The 26,363-nt window shown below is 33.1% G+C and overlaps 5 protein-coding genes across 11 annotated transcripts; 1 reads left to right on the plus strand and 4 right to left on the minus strand.

The window, feature by feature from the left end:
- Positions 1–3,629: 3,629 nt before the first annotated feature.
- LOC102630948 (early nodulin-like protein 1) lies at positions 3,630–5,403 on the minus strand. 2 transcript variants are annotated; one of them, XM_025097246.2, is made up of 4 exons: positions 5,187–5,403; positions 4,713–5,069; positions 4,278–4,612; positions 3,635–4,170 (listed from the first exon to the last, which is right to left on the minus strand). In XM_025097246.2, exons 1-4 carry the CDS (start codon positions 5,368–5,370, stop codon positions 4,159–4,161), a joined length of 888 nt encoding a protein of 295 aa, XP_024953014.2. In that variant the 5' UTR covers positions 5,371–5,403; the 3' UTR covers positions 3,635–4,158. The 2 variants fall into 2 exon arrangements, with proteins under 2 accessions (XP_006476115.2, XP_024953014.2); XM_006476052.3 differs by having other exon boundaries at positions 3,630–4,612.
- Positions 5,404–7,343: 1,940 nt separating this feature from the next.
- On the minus strand, positions 7,344–8,444 carry LOC102613370 (umecyanin-like). The gene is made up of 2 exons (XM_006475814.4): positions 8,170–8,444; positions 7,344–8,007 (listed from the first exon to the last, which is right to left on the minus strand). Exons 1-2 carry the CDS (start codon positions 8,354–8,356, stop codon positions 7,610–7,612), a joined length of 585 nt encoding a protein of 194 aa, XP_006475877.2. The 5' UTR covers positions 8,357–8,444; the 3' UTR covers positions 7,344–7,609.
- A 1,437-nt stretch (positions 8,445–9,881) lies between these two features.
- Positions 9,882–13,563, minus strand: LOC102612463 (glucan endo-1,3-beta-glucosidase 14-like). Of its 4 annotated transcripts, none has more exons than XM_006475810.4 (3): positions 13,194–13,562; positions 11,380–12,419; positions 9,882–10,234 (listed from the first exon to the last, which is right to left on the minus strand). In XM_006475810.4, exons 1-3 carry the CDS (start codon positions 13,264–13,266, stop codon positions 10,166–10,168), a joined length of 1,182 nt encoding a protein of 393 aa, XP_006475873.2. In that variant the 5' UTR covers positions 13,267–13,562; the 3' UTR covers positions 9,882–10,165. The 4 variants fall into 4 exon arrangements, with proteins under 4 accessions (XP_006475873.2, XP_006475874.2, XP_006475875.2 ...); XM_006475811.4 differs by lacking the exon at positions 9,882–10,234 and adding an exon at positions 10,372–10,799 and having other exon boundaries at positions 13,194–13,563; XM_006475812.4 differs by lacking the exon at positions 9,882–10,234 and adding an exon at positions 10,372–10,813 and having other exon boundaries at positions 13,194–13,563.
- A 4,267-nt stretch (positions 13,564–17,830) lies between these two features.
- LOC102612160 (thylakoid lumenal 16.5 kDa protein, chloroplastic) lies at positions 17,831–20,082 on the plus strand. The gene is made up of 4 exons (XM_015529594.3): positions 17,831–18,334; positions 19,068–19,207; positions 19,334–19,406; positions 19,618–20,082. The coding sequence occupies exons 1-4, from the start codon at positions 17,932–17,934 to the stop codon at positions 19,725–19,727; spliced, it is 726 nt and encodes a 241-aa protein (XP_015385080.1). The 5' UTR covers positions 17,831–17,931; the 3' UTR covers positions 19,728–20,082.
- Positions 20,083–20,284: 202 nt separating this feature from the next.
- On the minus strand, positions 20,285–24,327 carry LOC102611675 (methyl-CpG-binding domain-containing protein 11). Of its 3 annotated transcripts, none has more exons than XM_006475807.4 (3): positions 24,162–24,327; positions 23,956–24,035; positions 20,285–21,794 (listed from the first exon to the last, which is right to left on the minus strand). In XM_006475807.4, the coding sequence occupies exons 2-3, from the start codon at positions 24,028–24,030 to the stop codon at positions 20,976–20,978; spliced, it is 894 nt and encodes a 297-aa protein (XP_006475870.1). In that variant the 5' UTR covers positions 24,031–24,035; positions 24,162–24,327; the 3' UTR covers positions 20,285–20,975. The 3 variants fall into 3 exon arrangements, with proteins under 3 accessions (XP_006475870.1, XP_006475871.1, XP_052295140.1); XM_006475808.4 differs by having other exon boundaries at positions 24,158–24,320; XM_052439180.1 differs by lacking the exon at positions 24,162–24,327 and having other exon boundaries at positions 23,956–24,139.
- Between the last annotated feature and the right edge of the window lie 2,036 nt (positions 24,328–26,363).

Raw genomic sequence — 26,363 nt, forward strand, 5'->3', positions numbered from 1 at the left:
GACATTGTTTGCTTTAGACAAGTCAGTCTGCAAGAGGAGAGTTTCATCTCTTTTTGACTGGAATTTGTGTTGCGTACTAAACGCAGAGACCATAGCTTTGTATGAAATTTTAAAAATTAAAGCAACTGTGATAGACCCTTTGACCATATTATAATTATGGGTTTTGATTTGTAAAATCATGCTTTTTAAAATATTTTTGTCTTTAAGAGAAATTGTTATATTATGATAACAATCAAAAGAAATTGGACCTTTACAGAGACTAGATTCGATGCTACTTAGCAATGAATCATCAAAAGAGATGAATCGTCCATCTCTTAAGACAGCTAAAATAGAAGTGTCTAGACCTTCTTTTGTTAAAGGCTTTATTCCGACTTGGATAAGACCAATGTGAATATATTTGAAATTCTTTTCTTTTAATTTCTTTAAAGATTTTTCTGAAAACAAATAAATTGTTTCAAAAGGCTCTGAAAGAGTTATGTCACGTTCTTCAGTCTTTATAATATAATCATGTTTTAGAATATCAAGCATTTTTGTTTTGTAAATCTTTTCTTTGGAAATTTTTGGAAGTTCCCAACAATCAATTGCTTTATCAAAGTTCTCAATAATGAATTCTTCTGAACTCACAACATGCTTTGAATCACTAGTCTTCAAGAAAGAAGAGTTAGAAAAGGACGATGTTCTACCAAGTAGAGGGTCCATGGTCAAGGCCTTATGGTCTATTTTTGGTTTGGTCAGAATGGCTACAGGTATGGATTTACAGCCCTCAGCGGAATCCTTATCCTAAAACGGGACTTACAACCAGTAAAAATTCACCACAAAAATAAAACTTCAAAATAAAATACAAGATTTTAAAACACGAAAACTCTAAACAATAAAACACTTTCCTCCCCTTGGCTCTGATACCAGAAGGAAATATATATATATATATATAATATTAATTCTATAATGATAAAATTTTTATTTGAATAAGTGAGAATACTATTAATAGATAAGAATACATATATTTCAATATCTAATAGACAGAAAAACACAATCTCGCTAATATATTAGAATATGTATTATTTTATATTTTAGTAACATCCTCACTTTGTTAAAGTAAGGATGTCCTCGTTAAAGAATGGGTATACATACACATGTACATATATATATTAATATATAAAAGTAGAATGACGCTTTCATACATTTTATAATTGTTTTAAATGAAAGATATTTTGATTTTTATCGATAAATATTAATGGCAAAGTGAATTTGACCATTCTCTTAAATTTTAGACCGCTCTTTAAAAATTTCAAGAAAATTCATCGGAAAATTTTGCAGTCATAGTCTACAGATCTCAAACTCAATATTAAAAAAAAAAAAAAGGACACTCAATATCTAATTTCAAATTAAGAGAATCTACCTAAATAATTATCACAAGGTTCAAGGGAGTTCAACGAAATATGTGCTATTTAAAATTAAGAAAATAGCTGGCTGAAAAAAAAAAAGGATTGACGTGGCCATGTGTCTCGGGAACAATAAGAGGCGAGCCAGAGAATAAATTATGCATTCATGCTTCTATTATGGTTGCCTTTGTTGACTGCTTCGACACAAAATTTTCTAATATAATTTGGGAAGTCTAGTATTATGAGTAGGGGTGGGCATTCGGTTTAGTCAGTTAAAACGAATACTTTAGAAAATGTGAATAAATCAATTTTTGATTTTGAACCGAATTAAACTAAAAATTAATTGGTTCAGTGTTAAAATTAAAAAAAAATTAATTTATATATAATTATGATTATAATTGAATCAAATTAAAAAATAAATCAAAATTTAAGTGAAAAGTATATAAATTTGAGAGGTGAAAGAGTGACCGACGGCCGTTGGATTTGGAGGGGAGATTGAGAGAAAATAACCAACGGCTGCTCGATCTGGAGGGAAGAGAAAAGGGAGTCGACGGGGAGATTTTGTGTCGTTGAGGGAGAGAACGGGAGAGTGCGCGTGTGTTGCAAGTGTCAAAATTATCAATTCACAGTGACTATTTATATTTATTTCAAAACGCACCGTTCGGTGTTATGTGTGGTGTAAAGCGTGGTGTGAATCTCATTTTTCAAGAAAAAAAAAGGTAAACCGTTAAATCAGATTCTATGACAAGGGTTCACACTTTATAATGTGATGGTGCCCTCACTGGATAATAATTAAGAATTTGCATACAGCTCATGAAGTTTTTTAAGGAAATACGTCATAGAGATTAGAGAGGTCGGCTGAGGTGTCAATACCTATTCTCAAATTAATAATTAAGAAGGTCTAACTATGTAATTAGCACAAAGTTTTGGGGAGTTTAACAAAATTGAGAAAATAGCAGCTGGCATGAAAAGTGTCGTAGTCATGTGTTGGTTACAACTTCTCACTGCGTATATCCGATTAGGACGCGGTTGCTAAATGTCCCATCTCAATTAGTAGTTAGAATTAGTTGAAAAGTGTTCATAGACTTACAATTTTAATTTTTGGAGAGATATTTGCGTGATTACATCAGTTGTAAGTAGCTTGAATTTTTTCTATGACATATATTTATTAACTCTTTTTTTTTAACGGAATGCATTTATATAAATGACAGGATTTTAATTAAAGGAAAATAATGCTTAGTTACTTAGATTTTTTTATTATTAACATTTACAAACAAATTATACAATCTTTAAATCCTCTCGAATATTTTAAAATTGTTCACTCCACTCATATTCCACTCAATTATTTGGTAATTGAGGAGGAATTGAAATTAATCCTCATAATATTTTTGTGGATGATTGAACACTTGCACTCAATATTGTAAGTGTAAGAATTCTCCCACTGGACCAAAGGTCTATTTATTTAGTTCCTTAGAAATTATCTTTACTATTTAAGACACAAAAGAATATATTACTGAAAGATAAATATGACTTTTTAACAAACAAAGCAACCATTGATTATATTTAGAGTTTATCGCATCTTTACTGTTTGACTATGTTAATTTGTCACAAAAATTTAAGTAAAAAACTTTAATAATATTATTTTGACCCCAAAAAAGAAGAAGAAAGAATTAGGTTTACAAAAATTTGACAAAAGATGTGAAAAGACTATTATATGTAACTTAATTTTTTGTCTTTTCATACTTTTCACCAAAATTTTGTAACTTAATTTTTTATCGAAATAAATTTTGAAAAATATTTAAGTTAAAATAACTCACCTCTTATTTATTTATTTTTGTATCTTTTACATGCAATAACTCAATCAGAGCTGTTGAGTTTGCATTTTACCTCAATTCAAAAGGGGGGGGGGGGCGGGGGGGGAGGGGGGAGGAGTTCTAGAGTATTCGTATGACTAATTAATTGATGAATATAGTATTCGTTTATACATCAATTGTAAAATAATATGTTTCTATGTCTGTTATATGCTTCGTTGGACCACAACCATACAAACATTTCAATTTCAGTACGATGTGATCACCCGAGTTTTCAGAAAGCCGGGTTTTCAAATTTCAATTCTGTTTGTTATGGTCTGGGCCTGGGAGCCCATATCTATGCAGTTAAACATCCTTTTAAATTTCTACGTTGTAAAAATTAAAACTTATAGAGAATTCAGCAATTTTTTTTTATTTTTTTATTTAACGAGGAGAACTAATTTATTAGAATAAAATATCAAATACAATAACGAGGAGCCAAATCCCACACACAAAAAAAAAGAAAAAAAAAGAGGTAACTAAGCCAAACCAAATACTGGCAAAACCTATAGTTTAGAAAAGTCATTACCAACACAGAGAAGGGCATCAGGGCACGAGTAAAAATTTTTAGTTCTAAAAGAAACATTTGAATAATCCCTTCATTATCATTATTATTATTATTATATATATTTTTAATAAGACCTCAATTTAGCGAGGGATATTTATTGAATACAGTCGAGAAGAGAGAGACACTCAATTACTTCAAGGTCCTCATGAAGAACAAAATGAAACAAGAAGCAAACTAGAAGCTAGGTAGCGAACAGACTTCAAAGAAATGGTGACGAGCTAGGCAACTAAAACTCCACGAGTCCAAAATTATAACCCAAGATTGACTGAATTTCCCAAAACTGCAAACCCAAGATTAGCAAGCCACTTTGATGATCACCCCTTCCCCTTGGTGCAAAATATGACGACGACGACGGCTTCTAGTGTACTCCCTGCCATCCACGATATATAAGACAAGGCAGTTACGTTACTCAACAGAGCTAGAGATCAAAGCCACAGCAATAATAGACAATATGGTGATATAGAAGCCGCCCACAACCTGACATGGAGCTACGCTGGCGGGCGGTGGCGGAGGCTGGACCGGTGGGGGAACTGGGGCCGGCGAAGTTCTGTTTCCTGGTGGTGGTGGTGGAGGCAAGGGAGGTGGAGCGGCCGGCGCTGGGGTGCTGGTGCCGGTGACGTTGATGGCCAGCCGTTGTCCCAATGAGCAGTGGCTTAGATATGTAGAAGTGAAGTAATATTCACCGGGGAATTTGAGTGTGATTTTCACTGGACTAGAAGTGAAAACTGCAATTGTGCTATTAATGTTGCACGTTTCGTATACATCCTTGGGCACTATGGCAACATCTTGTGTCCCATTCGCAAAGTTAAATACTGCATAACATTTTTGAAAAAAAAAAAAAAATTAATTATTCACATTTCAATTTAGTGCTATGCTACTTTTATGTGAATTTTTTATTAATAAATTAATTACCTAAAGTGTCACAAACGAAGAAAGAGTAGAAGGAAGCCCAAGAGGCATAAAAAAGTGCACCACCAGGCGGAATGGCCCAACCAATGTTACCGCCGACGGTGTAGTTCACCGGAGTTCTTGGCAGAGAGGGACCGGGGCTGGGTTGAGGAGCAGGGCCAGTAACGTGAATTGCCAGCTTCTGCCCTAACGTGCAGTGCAGCTCCAGGGTACATATAAAGTAGTAATCGCCAGCTGCCTCGAGGCTGAATTCTGCCGGGCCTGTGGTTTTACGTGAAATGGGACTCGCTGGATTGCAGTTCTCATATGCTTCCTTTGTTACGCTTGCTACATCTTGTTGTCCGGTTGTGAAATTGAACACTGCATGGTTAACAAACAAATTTATTAAATATATATGTGAAAGTAATTATGGGCCACGTTCGTATTTTCCAAAATGTGAATTTGGGCAATAATTTTCTTGTCGCTCAGAGTACGTACGAAGAATATCACCAACAGAGAACGTCTGCATGGAAGCCCAAGTGACATAAGCGATGGCGCCACCAGGAGGAATTTGCCATCCTAAGTCACCGCCGACCACGTGGGTAGTCTCGGCAGCTGTGTTCTGTAAGAGAGAAGCCATGGATGCTGTCACTGCAATGGCTAAAATGATTGTTCTTGCCATATTTTATTTAGTTTGTATAGACTTTATTTTGATTCTTGTGTTTAATGGAGAATTTAGTGACTCTATTTATAGTAGTAATAGACTAGAGGTTGAGTAATGAATTGATAAGTTTAGTTTGGTCATTATTTTTGTTTAATTATTTTCTATCACCCTCCTATGCATTTAATTAATTTTCGATTAACACAGACACTCCAAGTTTTGAGTTAGTACAACATTAATAATTGTTGTTCATGCACATAACAAAAGTTGCACATGTTTCTTCATTCCCAAATCGCAAAACATAACGGGACTTTAGGTTTCCAGAAGAATTTTAATTAATTAGTCACGACCAGTCATCATTAAATTAATATTGTGGGTTTTTTCAAATTAACTATATTAATTAGTCATCCAAATGCTTACTTGGACTCATTCCCTGAAAATTATTTTAAAATCACTCTGCATATTACTACATCAGCTATGATTTTGATGCCTCTATATGCGTATTAATTTATCGAGACCGTAAAGAACTGGGTATAATATAAAAACAGATTTCGAAAGCGAAAATATACCAAGTCAATTATTGACGATATATAAGATTAAGAATATAGAAATGATACTCACCCCATCTGATAATCTCACTTGAACCCCACCCAGGCCAATTTTTGTACATTTGTTTCGACTTGTGTGAAATTCTGGTGAGATTCAATCATGTTGGCGAGTCGAATACAGAAATATTGTTTGCTACCTCATTAAAGAATTAAGTCTCATAACAAATTAAGTTATATTATTTGGTTAGCATCCAACAGATAATTCTATTAAAAGATTATTTTTATTTTTTTAGTTTTTTTTTTTTAAAATAAAACACATTAATGATATTAATGAGTGTGTGTTCTTTTTCAATCGTATGATCCCATGTATCTTTCAATCAATCATACGTTGAGTTTAAAACTACTGCACTGCGACAAACAAGCTGCATGTTAAAGACTTAAAATGTGTATACACGCACGTGACAAATGCTAATGAAGAGGGAGTAATGTGTGGTTGTATTTTTCCAGTTAATTATACGATTAGTCAACCAAAGTGGCTTGTAATATTCGAGATCTCTTCTTCCCCGAGCAAAAGGCAAAATATATTTCCTAAATTATTCAAGCTCGCCCCGGCTTTATTATGTGAGTAAACCCAATGTCCATTATGTCTTTTAAATTATTCACACGGAACCATCCATTCCGTGACACGTATTTAATTGTTCGTGTAATTGTCAAGCTTTTAATTTTTATAGCACGCAGTATTCTGGTATACGTAAGGTCGGTGCTTTGACCATGCAACCTAAAAGACGTGCACAAATTTACATTTATTTTTCACGTAGACTTTTATAAATCATTTTAATTACTTTTAATTACTTTTATTGACAATAAAATTTATACAATTTGAGTTCGCTACTCTCGCCCTATACAATCCTTAAATCTAAATAAACAACTCTCCATACTCACAGCATTATAATTTGTTTTAATTTGCGGTTTATTATTTTGATTTAATTTACCCAGAATGCTGAATTCTATTGCTCAAGGTTCAGCCCCAATATATTTGTGTGTGTGAACACAATTTTTTATTTATTTTTGAATGAATTGGTCACAATCCAACTTTTAACTGTCAATATAACAAGGTGGAAATGTTCTTTTACTCAAAACTCTACTGAAGACGAACATCATTACCGAACCTAATTTTTGACTTATGGGCATACAAAGTCGATCTAGCAAGCTACAACGACGTTTCGCTGAAAATATATATATGCATTCGGTTGGCTTCTGTCGGATTATATATTCCCGTGTTACAAGGTCAATGAATATCTGGTTAGGCTTGAATAATTTAACTCGTTCTCCATTTACAAAAATACAGATTTGATCAACGTTACATTGTTATATTAAAACAATATTTACCATGATGTTTCACTTAGAATGTACATTTTAAGCGTGAACGTTCAGAAGATAGAATAATTATAATTAATAATCATATGACTGTTATTAATCGAGAAAAGCGAAAATCAGAAACGACATAAACTATGATCATTGATCCCCATAAAAATCATAGTGACGCGGCTGCTGATGAATAAGAAATGAATTACAAACAGCCTTATTCAAAAACAAAATTCTCAAACAATCATCACGATCAAATGAATATGTCTGTATTCTGTCCAGTAAAAACCATAGCAATAAAGAAAACTAAAAGACCCTCATAAGCAAGCAATATATGGTATAGCCGCCTAGTAGAACAAGCCTACGGCAACGAACATCAAGACGGCAGCAAAGCTAACGCCTATTGGGGCAGTGTCAGAAGGTGGCGGTGCTTGCGTGGAAGGAGTAGTATCAGTGCCGGTGCCAGAAGGACCAGGGGGTGCGGGAGAAGTGCCAGGGCCGCCGCCGGCAGAAGGAGCAGGGGCTGAGCCGCCGGAGTTGTTACCAACAACGTTAACGGTCAACTTTTGGCCGGCGGCGCAGTGACCGGGGAACCCGCATATGTAGTAGTGCTGACCAGTTGTGTTGAGGCGAACCCTTGCCGGTCCATTTGTTATGCGATTGACGGCGTTGGCCGTGCTGCATGAATCATAAGCTTGCCTTGTCACTACAGTCAAGTCATGTGCTCCAGTAGCGAAATTAAACACTGTAAGATTAAGGGGGCAAAAAGAATAGAAAGAGATTAAGATCAATGATCGACGTTAATATATATTACGCTTGCTATTATAATTATATATATGACAAGTTGCCTCATTATGTACGTATAAAATTATTATACTAGAATTGTTTTAAAATATTAATTAATTACCAAGAGTGTCGCCGATCCGAAAGGTGTTAGCAGAAGCCCAGTTGGAATAAAAGGTGTTGTTTGGTGGGATTGTCCAGCCCGTGTTGCCGCCCACAACAAGATCAACGGCGGCTGTGCCGTGTAGCAGTGTTGCTGCAAAAGCTAGAGCCATAACGAGCTGTGCCATATTCATATTTCTAGTTGCCATTTCTTTCTTCGTAATTGTGTTCGCCGGAATTAAGGCCGCCCCCCAAAATCTTTTTAAGTTCTGTGTGCTGCAGGTTAATTGTTGCCTGTAGGCTCATGTTGATATATATATATATATGTATATATAATTATATATACATCAATTGATTTGAAAGTCGTTGATAGGTGCAATAGCTTCTCGGTAGGTAATAGTTTGCGTATGTTGACGCATACCCCGTTGTTTTACTTATTATTTTAAAATCTCCTCTTCCTCGAAATGAAGTTATTTAGACATGAACACGAACGCATCTCATTCCAAATTGATTCTAAATAAAAATAATCAATAATGATGCAATTTTTTTTTTTTTAATGTTTGATAATACCGACATTAATAGTTTATTAGTGTTGATTTTGTCAGCTTAATCCACCACTAATTAATATATATAGTAATGTCATTTATTATTATTATTTTTTATAACTTAGAACATCTCTAAAAGACTCTATTAATTTTACTCTTCAAATATTTATTTGTTCATCTATGCGGTAAAAAGAAGAGTGAAAAAATATGTTATTCTCCAAAAGACTATTCAAAGAAAAATAAGTTAACATTATTTTAATCAAATAAATATTTTTTCAAAAAAAAATGGTAATTAAACACTTCTCTCTCTCTCAAATAAAAAATAATAAAATATAAATTAAAGAAAAAGAAAATAATTTTACAAAATTAAAGAGAGAAAATCATTTCTTATTTGAAAAATCTTAATTGAAGTATCTTTTACATACTTAAATGCTAATGTTACTCTTTAAATAATAATAAAATTTTATTTAAATAGATTTTTAGAGATACTCTTATATATATATATATATATATATATAATATGCTCATATACATAAAATATGTTCATTAATCTTTGGTAGCTTGTCATCTTGTGACACTTGCTTTATGTGAGTGTGAACGGGGAAAAGAAGAAGGAAATCTATTATGCGCACCCTGAACCCACGTTTAAAAAAAGTAGAAAAAGTTATAAAAATGAACACATAATATTATCAAATCATCGAGAATGAAAGTTCCACGTAATTGATCAAAGAATTCTCCATCTTATTATTATTATTATTATTATTAAAAAAAAAGAGTCTACTTTATCTAGAATCGTTGAGTTAGTCTCTGATCAGAGACTTTCCGTTAAATAATTAGCACAATATTTTCGAAAACCCGGTCTGCCGATGACTTGGTGAAATAAAGAAACGAGCTGATGCAGAATCTGACGCAATACCAGGAGGTGAACTGTTTCTGGCTCTATTACTTTCGCTCAACCATTCAAAATGCCAAATTCATAATGCTTGAAAAAAAAACTAACCTAACGAAAGATACAGCATCGACAACTAGAGATTATCCCGATGATCATCAGAGCATCCAAATCAAAGTAGAAGTAGAAATACGTGCCTACCTATTTCCGATTGAAGGACTTCTTTGTGGTTATTTAGTTAACTCTGGTTGGTATTCCTCAGCCTATATATAATTTATCCAAAACAAGTGTCGACAAGCATTCTCTAAATCTGTAGATGGAATCTCGAATTTTCCTCCTTGGTTCTTTTGACATGAACTCACTAGGAGAACACGTTTAACCAGGCAAAAATCAATTTACATTTGCTGATACAGATAAAATAATCAGCAATCCTAGCTTATGTTTTTAAATGAAAATACAAGAATTTAGGTATATAGTTTCAACTATTGAGCATGTTGTGAAATGCACCAAACTCAGAACCCTTTGACTTGCGTGTGCTGGTTTGGCAATTAAAATATATGACTGCCCTGAGACATGCTCAATCACTAGCTTAAGAACAACCATTGCCACAGCAAGATTATTAAAATCAAGGAACAATCTCGAGCTCGAATATCCTGTGACAACATATGTAAAGATGAAGAAAAAAGAAGTGAAAAACATGGGGACGGAGGTGGCATAATGGATGCCGGTGTTTCATAAATCATAACAAATAAATGCATACACACAAACACAGACATGCATACACCCTGAATAATGATCAATTGAGATCCTTGTGAATTATGGTAATTATCTGATGCAGGGAGTGGAGAGGCATAATTAAGGTATAAGATGCAACTAACAAGGTGAATTACTTTATATACTCTTAACGGATTCTCCATCGCTCGTCAAGGACGCAAAGGTTGATGCATTCAGTAGTCAAATGAACCAAATGCGTCAAAACCTCAAATGGTTATCAATATCCTCTGTTGAAAAACCATACTAGGTCTGGGAACTTAGTTGATGGATAATAGAGTGTCGGTGAATCCGTTACTGACTTTGTTGGCAATACAGAGAGTACAAGATCATTAAATTACTTTATCTAGTATGAAACAGTCTGCAATCGAGGCATCTCCTTTCATAATCTCTTTTGTAGTGTGTTCATGGTGTCGGGTTCAATCTGGCATCTTTCACTGTGATGAACTGATGTGACACACCTCAAAAAGATAAAAGTCCTCAAAATTTCCCCTCTTGTCAAGTAGGTTTACTAAGAGTACAAACATCCAATGACCTCAAAACATTCAGTGATCTTCTAATAATCATGAGCTATTCACTTCATAGACTAAGAGCCAGTTTTTATTATTTTATTATGATCAGACTCTAATTTAGTAGAATTCATTAAAGACCTATAAGTTATTCTTGTGATTATTTGTGCTTGTTTGAAATGAAAAACAAAATATTCTATTATATGTTTCATTTATACTCACCCCTCCTAAACAAACAAAAATATCTTCTATTGAACATCCCTCCCTCCAACAAAATATAGTGCCAATGAGGATAATTGCAAAGTTTGTACAGAGTAAAACTCAAGGGATATAAAAAAATTTCTATCTTTTTCTTTTTTATTTTTTAAAAAAAGGGATATAACAAGAATATTTTGTAATTTTTTCTATTTTTCCATTTTTTTTGTTTGGTCCGAAGAGCAGCCACTGAGAAAACACAGTGCCCAAAATTTTATCACGTTCTTAATGACATATATCACAATTGGTGAAGAACCTCATACCTTAAAAGACAGATGTGATGAACCAGCAGATGAAGACTTCAGTCCATGAAATCCAATGTCATATGCAATGCTCCCATCAGGCTTAAACAGTCCAAAATTCCTCTCAGAAGTCGGTCCAGGTTTCTGATTCTCATTAAAAATAGCAAAAACATAAGCCTTCACCACATTTTTCGGCCGAAGAGGAGTTCCTTTCTTCTTAGCAAGCCTTTTCCGCAGATTATAATTGTATGTCCTTGCATTGTCAACCGTTGCAGCAGCTTCATTGCTATCTCCACGGGAGGCCCATCCTGTCTCTGTAACTATGACTTCCATCTTTTTAAATCCAGCATCCTCCAAAGCAGCATAGGCTGCATCAATCTGAGCATCAAGCATATTATCATAATGTAGCTTAGTTTTTGAATCATCAATCCCTTGAGTTGACTGGAAAAGGGCATAATTAATATCTATATTTTCTGGATCACTCATATAGGCCAGAAATGGGTAAACATTCAAACAAAAAGGAGAGCCAATTTGTGAGAAAAAATCCAAGAGTGGCTTCATAAACTGATCTACTCCTTCTTTGAATATACATGAAGAGGGAGGGTAGGAATTAGCAAAAACAGCCTGTGAGTGTGCAGTGGTGATCTGAACTACATCATCTAGATGAAGCTTTTTTATGGAATTGTAAACATTTTTTACTGCACCTAGAAGAGCTCCCCAGAGTTCGGAATCAGCCCCTCCCAAAACTTCATTCCCCACAGCAATTCCACAAATCTTTGTCTTCGGTAGGAAATTCTGCACATTTTCTTTAACCCAATCCATGGCATGACTCTCATTAGCACTCATTTCTTTCACTAACCCATTTGGAAGTCCAACCACAAGTTCAAGCCCAGTCCCACTAAAGGCCTTGAGAACACTGTGATCAGCATCATAAATACGAACATTCTTTATCTTTGATGCCCTAAGAAGTACAGCAACTTCATCAGGGGAAGGAATGTTATCTGCAATTCTTCCATAATTTATTCCATAAGTTCCAGTAAATGCTTGTACTTTCTTGGGATCTGGAAAAATAACAGATATTTTCAGTCTTATCTCAACACAACCCTCGTATAGACGAGGTAAAATGACAGTATTCATTACTTTGTCAGAAAAGTATACACAGATCTTCTACTAAAAAAAATTCAGTATGGTCTTTCAAATCCAAGGAAAGCACAGCATGATTCAACAAAAGTGTGCACGAAAACCTTAATCAGCATGACAGAAATAAACAAGTACTAATTACATATGAATTACGTGAGAGATCAAATTTGATGCAGAGGGTGGCATGAACTTAACAGCGAATTCCCATATTGACATAAGCAAAACAAGTTCAGAAGAAGAAAGATAAAGATTAAAGAAATTTCACTCCAAACCAATTCCTCCAAAAAGATGATGATGATGATGATGATAATCAAAATTGTTACAATCTACATAGAGACCATAGTAAATTAACAAATACACACGACAAAATTATCACTGCTGTAGAGAATTATATCAGCCCTTATTTAGAAATCAAATAAAGTTTAAAAATCAACAAACTGAAAGTTTAATTGAATTCTCATTTAAAAAATAAAATCACAATTTTTCTACCAGGAAAATATCGGTTATAATTTCAGAATTATGAAAACAAGAATTTCATAACTACAAACAACAACTGTTGGAAAGCCATTCCAATCCAAAAAATTTCAGCGATCAATCCAATAATATTCATAAGCTATAAACAATTAAAACTAACCCAATAATTAAAAATTCAAAAAAAAAAAACAAAAAGAGTAAAGAGAGTTGCAGAAAGTTACCAATTAGAGTGAAGAAGACGGAGAAGAACAGGAGAAGATGAAACCGAAGAAAGAACCTCAAGCTTTTCTTCATTTGTCTTCTTAAAATCAAATCAACAGTTACTACTTTGTTAGTCAAAAAGACATCGAAGTCAGTGCACCGCTTCTTGTTCTTGTTCTTCTTCTTCCTCCTCACTCACTCACACAAAAAGATTCTACCTTTTTGTTTTCCTTTTTTTTTCTCTCTCTCTTAAACTTGCAACTCTCTGCCTCTCTGCTGTTTTTATAAATCAATGGATGGAAACTGATCTTCTTAATTAATTAATTAATTACATGAAAGTATGTTTGGCGGTCGTTTTCTCTGAGGCTTTACTGAGTGCGGGAGAGTGGAGACAGCGGCTTTGGGTGTTTTAATTCTTTTTCCAATTTTTATATTTTCGAATTTGTTTACGTTTTAATTAATTATTAAATACGAATGAATAAATTTACCTAGTTTGGTGATATATTAATTTAAAATTCTTTTGGTTTGATTTGGTCAACTACTGTTCTTGCTCCTATTGGTCAATGATTTACTTGCTTGCTTACTTGGAGTTTTCTAAGTGGTTGCCACGCGCTTTGCTCTGTTGAAGTGGAAGTGGAACTCTACTTCTTATAATTTTGTCTTCTTTTCTTTTTTAATTTTCTATCTCTCTTTAATTTAATTAATTTTCATTTTAAAAAATCCCAAAAGACTTATTGGACATTTCAATTTTTTTTTCTAGAAGTCACTTTTTGATGTTTTTGTTGCGTGTTAGTTTTGAAGACTGAACACTATTGGTATATAAAATGAGATTATAAAAACTGTATTACATGAATGGTGTGTTTATTTCATGGAATGAGGAATGAGAATGAAGAAATGTGAATGAAATCCATGTTTACTTGAAAAAATATAATTTAAGAATGAGAATAAAATGTGTGGATCTCACACAATTTGAGAATAAGAAATGAGAATCTCATTCCTATGGGGGGTTGGGAATGAAAATGAGGGAATGAGAATGTAATATATGTTTACTTTTGTGTCCCTCTAATTTTTTCATATTTTTCAAATTATCCTTATTCAAATCACAATTAATTTTATTAACTTTATTATTTTAGTTATTATTAATTATTATTTTTATTTTTATTAACAATATTATCATTATTGTTGTTGTTGTTGTTGTTATTATTATTAATAATAAAAATAATAATAACAATAATTAATAATAACTAAAATAATAAAGTTAATAAAATTTAATAATGATAATATTAATAAAAATAATATTAACAGTAAGTAATAATAACTAAAATAATAAAGTTAATAAAATTTAATAATAATATTAATATTAATAATAATAACAATAATCAATAATAACTAAAATAATAAATTTAATAAAATTTAATAATAAAAATAAATATTAATAATGGTAATATTAATAAAAATAATATTAACAATAATTAATAATAACTAAAATAATAAAGTTAATAAAATTTATTATTAATAATGATATTATTATTATTATTAAATTTTATTAACTTTATTATTTTAGTTATTATTAATAATTGTTAATATTATTTTTATTATTAATAATAATAGTAATAATAACAACAATAATGATAATATTGTTAATAATGATAAATTAATTATTTTTATTAATTATTAATACTATAAGTATTTTGGTAAATTCATTCTCATTCTCATTTATTTTGCCAAGTAAACACATCAATGGCATTCCAACACATTATCATTCCCATTTATTTTTGCCAAGTAAATATTGAAATCTCATTCTCATTCATCATTTTCATTCCAGCTCATTCATATTCTCAGTCTATTCTCATTCCATGAAGTAAACGCACCAGAAGTTCCTTTAAGGCTGGTTATAATTTTTTAAAATTTAATAGTGAAAAGTACATAAATAATTAAATTCGTTTAGTAGATATTAAATATAAGTTTAATATTTCTTTGTGAAAATATATTAAAATAGTTTAATTTATCATATTTTTCAGTTTGTAAGGTTTCTTTATCTTCTCAATCCGACCAAAAGAGTTTTATTTTTCTTCTTTTGATTAAGGTTCCGTTTGATATAACTTTGTAAATAAAACTTATTTAAATCGAGCTTTTGTTAATAAATTTTTTACAAGTAGAGTTTTCACTAAGAAAAAATTTAGTTGTTTGGTTAACAATGAAATCTTTTGTTAAAAATTTATAAGATTTCAAATAAATAAAAAATATCTTAGACATTCTAACGTTTAAAAAAAAAACTTTTTAATCTTTATTTTTAAAAGTCCAAAATTTAAGAATTTATTATTAAAGACAAAATAACTTACTTAATCTTTAAAACCTCTACTAAAAAAAATCAAATAACTACAAAAGATTTAAAAAGATTTTATGGAATTAAATAGAAGCTTATATATATTAGATTTAACTAACAAATAAACATTTTATTTTAAAAATTTTACTACATTTTTCATATGATATAAACTTAAAATAAGAAAAGGAACAAACTTATTAATTAAGATAATAAAAAAAATATTTTTTTGGGCTGAGAGCTATAATTGGCAACAAGACAAGCAAATTTATATTTTAAAATTTATAATCAAAAGCTCTACTAGATTGAGAGGTACATAAAGATATCTTTTTACTATCCGTAAGTTTCAGATTGTGCAAAATTGACACGTAAATCAATCTAAAAAGGAAAGAAAGTAATAAGAAACAAAAGCCAAGCACAAAAAAGAGCATTTCTTTATCAAACTTTGGTGTGTTGTTGAATTAGTGGGGCATGTCGAGGATCATCAGAATCAAAGAACCTTATGTGGCTTCAAGGACAAATGTAAACGAGTTGGTGATCAAATTCATTTGGTCGATTATAAGCCCACGGCACCATTATCATCTTGAATTAGATTTTCACAGAGAGAGAGACGGAGAGAGGCAGAGAGAATTATAATTATCGTAATTAATCGGTTGAAAGTTAACAAGTCATTATTGTGTTTTGGGTGTGACCTATAACTACTTATTGTAGTAGTAAACGTCGCAAGTAAACGAGAAGCTCGTCAGAAGAATTTTGCGATTGCTTAGAAGACAAGAGTCTTCATAGCTTCAACTGACGCATTGTCTTTATTTTCCACTTTTGTTTCTTTTTCGGTAACTCTTGGTTTTTTCTTTACTTTTTAAAAGGTGAGTAAAGTCTTTCAAATCAAAGATGCAGTGACGTTAATTAGTTATATCGATGGGTCTAAGCATGGACAAGCTTAATTTGTTAATCAAAAAGTAATAAAAAGTAAAGTAGCATTCAAACTGAAAAAAGAGTGATATTTTGCAAAAATATGTCAAGAATCTGAATTTGTGAACTGGGAGAAGACAACTAAAGTGGATGGGGGAAACAACCTCTTTGTTGTTGGAATGCACTAAAAAGTGGGGGGGAAAAAAGTTAAGTCTTTAAAATGAAATAAGTAACACACAATGGTGTCTAATCTCTAATTGCATGAAAATGAAAAATTAGAGGCTTTCCTTAGCAGAGATGACATAAAAGCGAGGTCTTTAGAGCTGGCCTTCGAAGCACTTAGATGGTGATTTTTAATAAGAAAAGTTTCTGCAATATCAATTAGAGAAATATATGTATATAATGTGTAGTTCAATTAAAATATAATCACTAATTATATGATGATTTTTTTAAAATAAATATATACATAACATATATATATATTAATTATTAATTAAGTGTAACACTTCTAATGTCCTACAATATCTCCCGCACGTAAGGGAATATGCTTTTACATGTCTCGTTTGTTCAAATGATTAAAAGCGAATACTAATACTGACCTCTTATAGGACCCACTAGAATTAGCTGCAAATGCCCATCTTTTTTGTCAAAATAATCTTGAAATAATAAAAAAAAAAAGATAGGTATAAGCTTAAGGCTTCCATGGTGGTTGTCACCTATATTTAAGAAGCAATTAAAGATTTTTATATATGATTAATGAATTACCTGGGATCCCATCATCGTCTTTGTTGTTGTTTCACTTCTAGATTATCTGCTAGAAAAAAAGATTATTTTGAGTTACTTAGTGATAAGAACATCGTTGTTAAGGAATTGTATTGAGGCTTGAATCTTGATTTCTTTGCCTAAAATCACTTCTTTTTTTTTAGATTTCTATTAGTATAAAAAGATAGAAATATTTGAAGTTGTAATTTTATATTTCATTATCTTTACAATACCCTATTCCTTTACTATTCATACAAAATTCTATCTTATACTCAATCTTTCGTCTTAACGTAAAAATGTATAAATCATATAAAAAAATTTTTAAGTGTTCAAAATATAAAAATATAGAAATGAAATCAAATATGCCTTGAAAGAGTTATATTACGTTTTACAGTCATCCATACATGAATGTGTTCAAAATCTATTTTTTGATTATATTATCAATCAATCATTTGAGATTTTTATCACAAACCATCTCATTAAATTTTATGAGCTAACAAGGTGGTGTGAGAAGGATTTTGGACTTTGGTTTGACAGTAGACAAACCTTTCTACATAGAAGTTTGGGAAATGACTTTATGATGTGTTTGCGAAATGACATTAATACCCTAATGTATTTGAAAAATGGCTGGATGAGATAACACAATCCAGCATCCTTATCTTCTGAAAGTGCAAAACTGCAAACTGCCCGTAACCTCTGAAAATTCCCACCAAAATTACCAGAAAACACAGAAAAAGAAAACAAAAACACAAAAAAGAAAAATGGCAACACAGTTTCTCTCAACTGCAAACAGCTTCCTCTCCTCAACTCTACCCTCTTCATCTTCATCACCATCTTCTTCTTCTTCATTATCAAATCCAACATTAATTCACATTCACAAACACAACTCCAAGAGACAACAACAAGCTATTTGCAAGGCTTTCACTCAGTCACCAACGCCAGCACCTTTACCAAGTATCACAAAAAGAAATCTTTCTATAAGCTTTATCACCGGATTTGTTTTCTCATCATTGGCTGGTGGTGGCAATGGCAAAGGCTGTTTTGATGCCAATGCTGCTATATTAGAAGCTGAGGATGATGAAGAGCTACTGGAGAAAGTTAAGAAAGACAGAAAGAAGAGGCTTGAAAAACAAAGTGCTCTCAGTTCCTCTATGAAAGAAAAAGGTTAGGACACGTCCATACTGTGCTTATTACTTTTAGGTTGTTTAAATTTTTGCATAATATGGACATGCCTACATTTCAATGTGTTACACTTCTGCTTAAAGTTTACTGTTCTCTTTGTGTTCTGTTGGAAACTTGGAATTCAAATAATTTATTTGATAGTTAATAGATAGAACTAGAGAATACATGAATTCATTTTTCTAATGATGAGATTTTTAAAATGTGGAGTTAAGGACGTGGTTTCTTAAATTATTGGCCACTTTAAATAACTTAGCAACAGAAAGTTCATGGTTTGCACTCATGATAGAGAATTGAAGGGGTCCAGGAATAATTCTCGGTAGAGTTTAATTTGATCATCTTTAATTTGTCTTATAGTAAATTTGGAAGGTGATTCTCCTATGATTTGTTTGATTTGATCCAATCTGGGTATGAATATGGATATTTAGTAGTCAACATTGATAGCTTATGGCTTTGCTATTTCCATCAAAATATTCAATTCTAGTGCCGTTTCTTGTCTTTGGTGTGATAAGGAAACAAATTCTTATGTTTCGGGGCCTGAAATAGCTCTTAATTATACTGATGCTTTGATTGGTTTGTAACGTAAATCTGGTGCTGAAGTTATGCATGGTTTGCTTTTGCTCGTCAACATAGTTAGTTGAATATTAAGGAGGGGGTTATATTTTTTTCCTCTCATTGTCGCCTCCCTGACCTTACATGTCAAAGTATCTTGATGCAGGATATTTGCAGGATCTAGTGTACAAGCTGAGCAAAGTTGGCGAAGCCATAGAGAAAAATGATCTCGCTGCAGCCAGTTCTGTACTTGGGAGAAGCACTGAGACTGACTGGGTCCAAAAGGCTAATCAAGCTTTCACCAAGGTCACTTGTTGAACATTTATTTACAAATTAATTGTGAGCTATTTTACTCTTCATACCCCTATTCACGACATATGATGAAGGATGTGAATATTCATGTATTGTTTTTTTAAATTTTCTTCTCATCAGCTGAGTTCCAGTCCAGAGGAAATGACTGAAGTGGATGCATTTAATTCTTCACTAGCTTCATTGATTTCATCAGGTCGGCTACTCTATGGCAGAGTTTTCTGTTTCTCATTTCTTAACTATGTTGCCTGCAATTCCGTGTCCTATGATCAATCTTAGCTTCAAAATGTATCTCTGGCAATTATAAATGCCTTCTCATAATAATCTGCAAATAGGAGAGCTGCAACTTCTTTTTTAGTGCTTTTGTGAATTAACCATGGTTTCTATTCTTTACTTGTTTCTTCCAGTTACTAAAAATGATATTGAGTCCTCGAAAGTTGCTTTTGTGGCATCAGCCAGCGCATTTGAGAAGTGGACATCTTTGACCGGACTGGTTGAACAGCTCAAGGGACTGTGAAGGAAGAGATGATGAGATTGCTTTTTTGTTCATTTTTGTTTGGTTTACTGAGAGAGCAACTTGAAGCTTCTTTTATTCTCGCCCCGGTGTTTTTCATAATCTTCCATTAGTCTTCTTCACAGTTTCAAATGGTCTCTAAAATTCAAGAATGACAGCCTATGTTACTTGCTTATGAATTGTAAATCCTTGCTCAATGTTTTGAGCCTCGGTCATTACTTTTCCAGACAAGCCTTGCCAAACTTTTTTTTTTTTTTTGGGTAAAATATTCTTTATTGATTTGAATCATCTGTATGGAATTGTTAATTGTATATGTCCACCATACCCACTACTCATTACATTTATTCGCTTTCGATGACAGGAGATACTCCAATTTGAGTTTGTGTGAAACGCCCATCATCTTACGATGAAGAGGCAAAAACCTAGCTGATATCTAGAGCTGTTTGGGATCTTGACAATGTCGGCTTGTCGCAGCTTTCTATGTTATGTTTCCCCCGAGTGTTTCATAGGAATTTTCTTGGGAAAGACAGCATTATGCCCCTAACAGATGAGAAAAGACATAATACAGTAAATGCCAGTCACCTGCAAAGACCGAATAAACACAGCCTAGGGTGAATGGACATTATTGAATAATAACATCAAATTAGCAGTATTTAACACCAATGTGTCACAAATGTCACAAGAAGCTAATCTCTCCGGTAAAACATAAGCTGGTTAAATTATACACCTAATACACAACATAGTAGAAGATGTCCTGACGAGTGTTTGGGATCTTGACAATGTCGGCTTGTCGCAGCTTTCTATGTTATGTTTCCCCCGAGTGTTTCATAGGAATTTTCTTGGGAAAGACAGCATTATGCCCCTAACAGATGAGAAAAGACATAATACAGTAAATGCCAGTCACCTGCAAAGACCGAATAAACACAGCCTAGGGTGAATGGACATTATTGAATAATAACATCAAATTAGCAGTATTTAACACCAATGTGTCACAAATGTCACAAGAAGCTAATCTCTCCGGTAAAACATAAGCTGGTTAAATTATACACCTAATACACAACATAGTAGAAGATGTCCTGACGGACAATCATGTCTTCAACAACAACAGAGCTACAATTGTCTGAATATCTCACTAATCTAAAAGGTCAAAGAAGTGCAATAGAAGCCTTCATTAAGTTAATTTACTTTAAACTGTAACTCAAGGCTTCACTTCCCCTGCATCACTGCCACGGCTGCCATTTTCAATCGCTTCTACTTCCACCTTCTGCTAATCTGATTCACACTATTAAGTTCCTCACCACTGCCGTTCACTGCTCCTTTCTCCTTGAGTTCTTCAGCTTCAGGAGCACTTCTATTGGTTTTCTGTTTAGTCTCCTCTTCAGCAGCAGCTGGATCAGCTTTGTCCTGTTCACCAGAGCCAAACTCTTTCTGTGTCTCAACCTGAGGTTGATCTACCTTTTCTTCATTTTTTGCACCTTCAATTCCTGCCTTATCCTGAGTTACTCCAGAACTATCAGCTTGAGTGCCATCCTGGGTCTCTTTCAAGTTTCCAGGCTCAGCCTCGGTTTTCTTGCTTTCTTCAGCATCAGTTGATTTATTAGCATCTTCCCCAACCTTGGCTTCTCCAGAGGGTCCAGCTTCTGTTTTGGTATCCGGACCTTGGTCAACTTCATTCTCATCTCGGCTTTCTTTCACTATATCCTCTTCCTTTTCCACCTTGGCATTATCCTCAGTTTTTTCAGCCTCTTTCATCTCAACTTCTTTTGTTTCCTCAGTGCTTTCAGGAGCATTTTCTGCTTCTCTGCCGTCTTTCTTTGAAGCAGATGATTTTCTGCCTCGCTTCTTTGGGGGTTCATTATCTGCTGCCGGTGAGATCTTGGCCTTCTCACTAATTCTTGCAGATCTGCGAGGGGTCTCACCAGTGCCCCAGTCAAATTCTGAAGACGCTGGACCACCAGGATGTGCTTTCAGGTACTGTTCCAATTGCTTCTTGTTACTGATTTCCTCTCCTGTTGGAGCAGTGAAAACAATCTCACTCTTCTTAGGCGTCCCACCTTTCCTAGGCACAATCTGCAAGTGAACATAAACCCTGAGGTTATACGGCTGACTTGACAGGTTTAAAAGGGAAATGTAAAATCAAAATCAAAGTCATAGACCTTCGAACCAAGAAATTTCTATTTGGATATTGAAATTTGAAGTTCATGCCAACTAATCAAATTCAAGAAAAGAGAGTTAACAATTTAAATCACAGTCTACAGGTACAACAAAGTCAAAATTAACAGTTAAAAAAACAACCAAGATGGTCTGCTAATGCTGTCACTACAGGCAAAAAGAGTTAGGCCCGATGCCAAGGCAATCAATAACTTATGAAAGTATTACGATAGCAAGCAGTTGAGTCAAGAAACAAGTATCTGAATGTTGGCAGGGAGTTACAAAAAAAGTTCTGAGTTTCAGAACTACTTCTATACAAAATAGTAGTAGTATCCTGGCATAATTTCAATTTGAAGGATACAGGCATACATTAAATACAGTCTGCAAGATCAGAAGCATTGTTTGGCCTAAAGATATACCGCAAAAGTCATATAAAAAATCGAAACAGAACATTACAGCCACAAGATATTATGTCTTAAGCAGTCTTTCAGGCGCATTCTTTGGGTCTGCTCCTGCATAAACAGGTCACCAAATCTCACTTTGTCACAATCTTTCACTACGGTTGTGTGTGTGAGCGCATGTGAGAAAACAGGACAAACAAGAAAATTCACCACTATCAATGTTGAATTATGGCCATAACCTCATTGGCCAAATCTTAGGCCCAATGAACTCCCTGGGCAGAAAAAAAAAATCTGGTTTACAAGCAACTAAAAAGCAGAAACGGCAATCATGCAACAGTAACTTCAAACTAATAACTTCAAACTAATAAGCTCCAGAGACAGGTTCCTTCGTTGTCCTAACACATCAATAAAGTAAAATCATTGTAACAAACAAAATCACAAATGGTAAGTAGAGGTGTAGCAATAAGCCAGTCAGTGGAAATAGCTGGAAAACTATATAATTACACAAGCTACATAGTCTCCACTAGGAGATCAACATGGATAAACAACTTCTCCATGCCCCCAATACAAAAAAGCTCAGTCCATTGACCCTTCAGCCTTACACATCTTTAACACCATAGTTTCAGTAGAAGATCTTCAAAATCCTAAGACAACCGAATAATCCTTGCATGAGCTTATTCTAGAGAAATTATTCTTGTGAAGGAAGAGACGGTGTGCTAGGGTAGAGGTATGCTTCTTTTGGTTTATACCTCATCTAAGATATGGTCAAAGACTCAAAATCAATAAGAATTAGCATGAAAGAAAACTTTATATTTGTTCAATGTTATCTATGCAATTTTGCTGCACATTGAAGGAAAATATTTTCCTGGTCCTCTTTTTTCTTTTTCCCCGAATGTGTTGTGGGCATGGGGTGTTTGTTATACATCACATATTTAACATAATGGATAACTGAAACTAGTAGCAATCTCATAATGTGTAACATATAAAAGAATGTATAAATATTCACATAAAAATGTTGGAATTACAAATTTGACACTGATGCTCTCAAGGGTTCAGAATCTACAGGTAAATGAAATTTTTATCCTCAGCTGGTATCTCACATTCAAAAGTTATCGTTATGAAAAGCTATACCACAGAACCAATGCTTAATGAAGAAAATAATTTTTCCTGTTCAAAACAAAATCTGTAACAGAACTGTTGTGTTAAGAGTTCAGCAGAACCATTTCCAGTCACAAGTCACATTCTAAAAATACTCCTCCAACAACAATACCCTTGAAACCGACAATTCCACCAAAAAGTTTCCAAAATAATAATTGAAAATTACAAATAATAGTACTGGAAAGCCCAAGGCCCTAGCCAAAGAGGCATTGAAGACAAGCAGAATTAATTATTATTATGAAACAATAACAACTCATAAGTCAACACAAATACCAAAACAAACCCGCAAACCCTAGCAGAAACTACATCACTCTGCTGTATCACAATTTCCACCATTGAAATTCCCAACAAAATTGGAAAAAAAAAACAACAAATTCACTAGCAATTGACGCCAAATAATGAAACCAGAGTATATAACCACAAATAATCAATGAATTGAATTTCCTTCAAAATAAAGCACTTCAACTGAAACAAAGAAAAATAAATAAAATAAAATAAAAACTAAAAATAGAGAGCAAGACCTTCTTCTTCCAACCAAAAGGAGCAGGAAGCTCAAAGCTCACTTGTTCTTCTTTCACACTGTCTGAGCTAGCCATTTCACCTGTAAATTTCCACAATTACGATTAATGATAATTATTATTATTATTACTCATAAAAATAAAAATAGAGTGCAATTTTGAGGGGGGGGGGGGGGGGAACAAGTAAGACAGAGAAAACACGCACTCACTCTCTCTATATCTATCTCTGTGATATGCGGCTTCTAATTTGATTTTTTATTTTTAATGGTAAAAACTTTTCTTGTTTGTTTCTTAAACTTTTATTTGTGACGGTTGATTGATGAATTATGGAATTTGATGGGGGAACAAATAATGACAAAAGCAATTAAGCAGACGGACAGCCACGTTTCGCTCTCTGTCCTAACGAAAAGTATAGAAACGTTTCAGATTTTCCTTTTGGTTCTGGCGTTGGAGTTTTCGCGTGACGCGACACGTGTCTATTCCCACTTTTAGTATTTTAAGAGACACACGTCACATGAATTTAGAAAAAAAAAAAACAAAACAAAACAAATGTAAGTCTTGTTGTCTCTCTATCACACCCTCAAAACAATTTTTTTCTTCGTGTAAAAAGAAAAATTATTTTTGATAAAATGATTGAAAATTTTTTTTTGATAAAATAATATATATTGTTCAATGGAATCTAAAATTAAACAAAATACAGAGAACGTTATTAGGTTTGGCCTAATAATATATATTTTCGAGATAATCTTAATAAATTAATTAACAAGCCCACACAGAAGCCTAATTTTTTTTAAAAAAAATTAACGGGAATATCCTATAATTAAGGAAATTTAAACTCTCAATTTGATGGAATTAACAAGCCCACACAAACTCATCTGTAGAGTTGTCGGCTTACTGAAAGCACATGCTCCAACTTCAAATCAAACGCGAGGTACGAAAGAGTGAAACACCTGAAAGTTGAAATTCAACAATCAAACAGTATTAGAAAGTTCGAGGATGACTTTCAAGCCACATGTAGCCAATCAGATGAGAGTCGAGTTTTCAAATCAATCTGATAGGAGTTTAGGCTAGAGTTAGGTCAGTCAGCTCCACAATTAATTTCCATTATTCAGTACCGAGTTTTATTAACTGTCAAGTCAACCGTCAGGCTTTCGGCCATGGATTGCTGGGCCCATTATTAAAAAAAAAAAATTAATCTAATTCACTCAAAATAATCATCAAATTTATTGACCAAGGAAAAATTTAATTTGTTAATTATCATGGATTAAATTTCCATAATTTTTTTTTATAGGGAAGTATAATTTTTTATTAATTCAACATAATGAATACGTATTTGATTTTTGTTGCTAATAAATTTAGCCAAACAATTGTTTCACAACAACTATCTACAATTAACTTAACTAAAGAATGAATAATTACAAAACTTAATTTGTTATTTATCATATATTGGATTAAATCAACATAATTGGGTGAGTTTTGAACAACAAAAAACTTTCATCAATTTAGAAATTGCAAGCAGATGGAAAGAGATCTCCCTATCTTACCACTAATGTAAGATATACCCCTCACATGAACAGTGAATGGATCCCACATATATACTGTTCATGTAAAGGGGATGTATTTTACATTAGTTGTAAGATAATGCTTCTCGATGGAAAGTAGCTCATTTGTTTTTCTAATCTAACAGAATTAACGTTGTCAAGGTACATATGGTTATCATAATGTTTTAATATGAGTCAATAATTTTGTACTTGATATTATATTATCATGATCCCTTTTATGTTTGCTATGATTTTATGGGATCCACCACATTCTTTAACAAACAGGCGATCATAACTAAATCACTATACAAACAAAAAAGTTGAAAATTTTATTAATTTTCGCAATTTGTTAACATGGACGAGCGGGTAGCCCCTTTAAAAACAGACGGCAAAAGTCCTCTTACAAAACAATAATCTCAATACAAAGTGGAATCACACATCACAATAATCTAAAAATATATATATTTAAAAAAAAAACTTGGTGAGTCAGTCACCTTTTGCTCGGCATTGATGTGCTTAAAATTGTGAAGCCCACTGATGGTGAGGAACCGAGTTCACGTCTCAATGAACTGATCATATTACATAGGGATGGCAATGGAGAGGGGAGTGGAGGGGAGGGGACCAATCTCCTCGTACCCATTTTCGATATTTTACATATGTTTTCGTCCCCTTCCCGTCTCCGTCAGAATTACTTGAGAGAATCTATATCCTCTCCCCGAATAATAACAGGGGATCCTCGAGGGTCCCCGATTCCCGAATAACTAATAAATATTTTTTTTTGTTTTCGATTTTGAGTTAATCATATTAAAATAAAAAATTCAAATAAAAGTAAAGTTCAAAATATATCTTACATTAATATCCATTACAAAA

Source organism: Citrus sinensis, chromosome 1 (genome assembly GCF_022201045.2).
Source record: "Citrus sinensis cultivar Valencia sweet orange chromosome 1, DVS_A1.0, whole genome shotgun sequence".
In the NCBI taxonomy this organism is placed as follows: domain Eukaryota; kingdom Viridiplantae; phylum Streptophyta; class Magnoliopsida; order Sapindales; family Rutaceae; genus Citrus; species Citrus sinensis.

Bases quoted from the DNA above. Each gene is read 5' to 3' on its own strand.
- LOC102630948 (XM_006476052.3), bottom strand. From the start codon at position 5,370: ATGGCAAGAACAATCATTTTAGCCATTGCAGTGACAGCATCCATGGCT. The intron at 5,070-5,186 runs GTACGTACTCTG...TTAACCATGCAG, and splicing joins CTCTGTTGGTGATATTCTTC to TGTTCAATTTCACAACCGGA. The intron at 4,613-4,712 runs GTAATTAATTTA...AATGTTATGCAG, and splicing joins CTTCGTTTGTGACACTTTAG to TATTTAACTTTGCGAATGGG.
- LOC102613370 (XM_006475814.4), bottom strand. From the start codon at position 8,356: ATGGCAACTAGAAATATGAATATGGCACAGCTCGTTATGGCTCTAGCT. The intron at 8,008-8,169 runs GTAATTAATTAA...TTAATCTTACAG, and splicing joins TCGGATCGGCGACACTCTTG to TGTTTAATTTCGCTACTGGA.
- LOC102612463 (XM_006475810.4), bottom strand. From the start codon at position 13,266: ATGAAGAAAAGCTTGAGGTTCTTTCTTCGGTTTCATCTTCTCCTGTTC. The intron at 12,420-13,193 runs GTAACTTTCTGC...TTATTTTTCCAG, and splicing joins CGTCTTCTTCACTCTAATTG to ATCCCAAGAAAGTACAAGCA. The intron at 10,235-11,379 runs GTATGAGGTTCT...ATGTTGTCACAG, and splicing joins CATCACATCTGTCTTTTAAG to GATATTCGAGCTCGAGATTG.
- LOC102612160 (XM_015529594.3), top strand. From the start codon at position 17,932: ATGGCAACACAGTTTCTCTCAACTGCAAACAGCTTCCTCTCCTCAACT. The intron at 19,208-19,333 runs GTCACTTGTTGA...TCTTCTCATCAG, and splicing joins CTAATCAAGCTTTCACCAAG to CTGAGTTCCAGTCCAGAGGA. The intron at 19,407-19,617 runs GTCGGCTACTCT...TGTTTCTTCCAG, and splicing joins AGCTTCATTGATTTCATCAG to TTACTAAAAATGATATTGAG.
- LOC102611675 (XM_006475807.4), bottom strand. From the start codon at position 24,030: ATGGCTAGCTCAGACAGTGTGAAAGAAGAACAAGTGAGCTTTGAGCTT. The intron at 21,795-23,955 runs GTCTTGCTCTCT...GTTCACTTGCAG, and splicing joins CTTTTGGTTGGAAGAAGAAG to ATTGTGCCTAGGAAAGGTGG.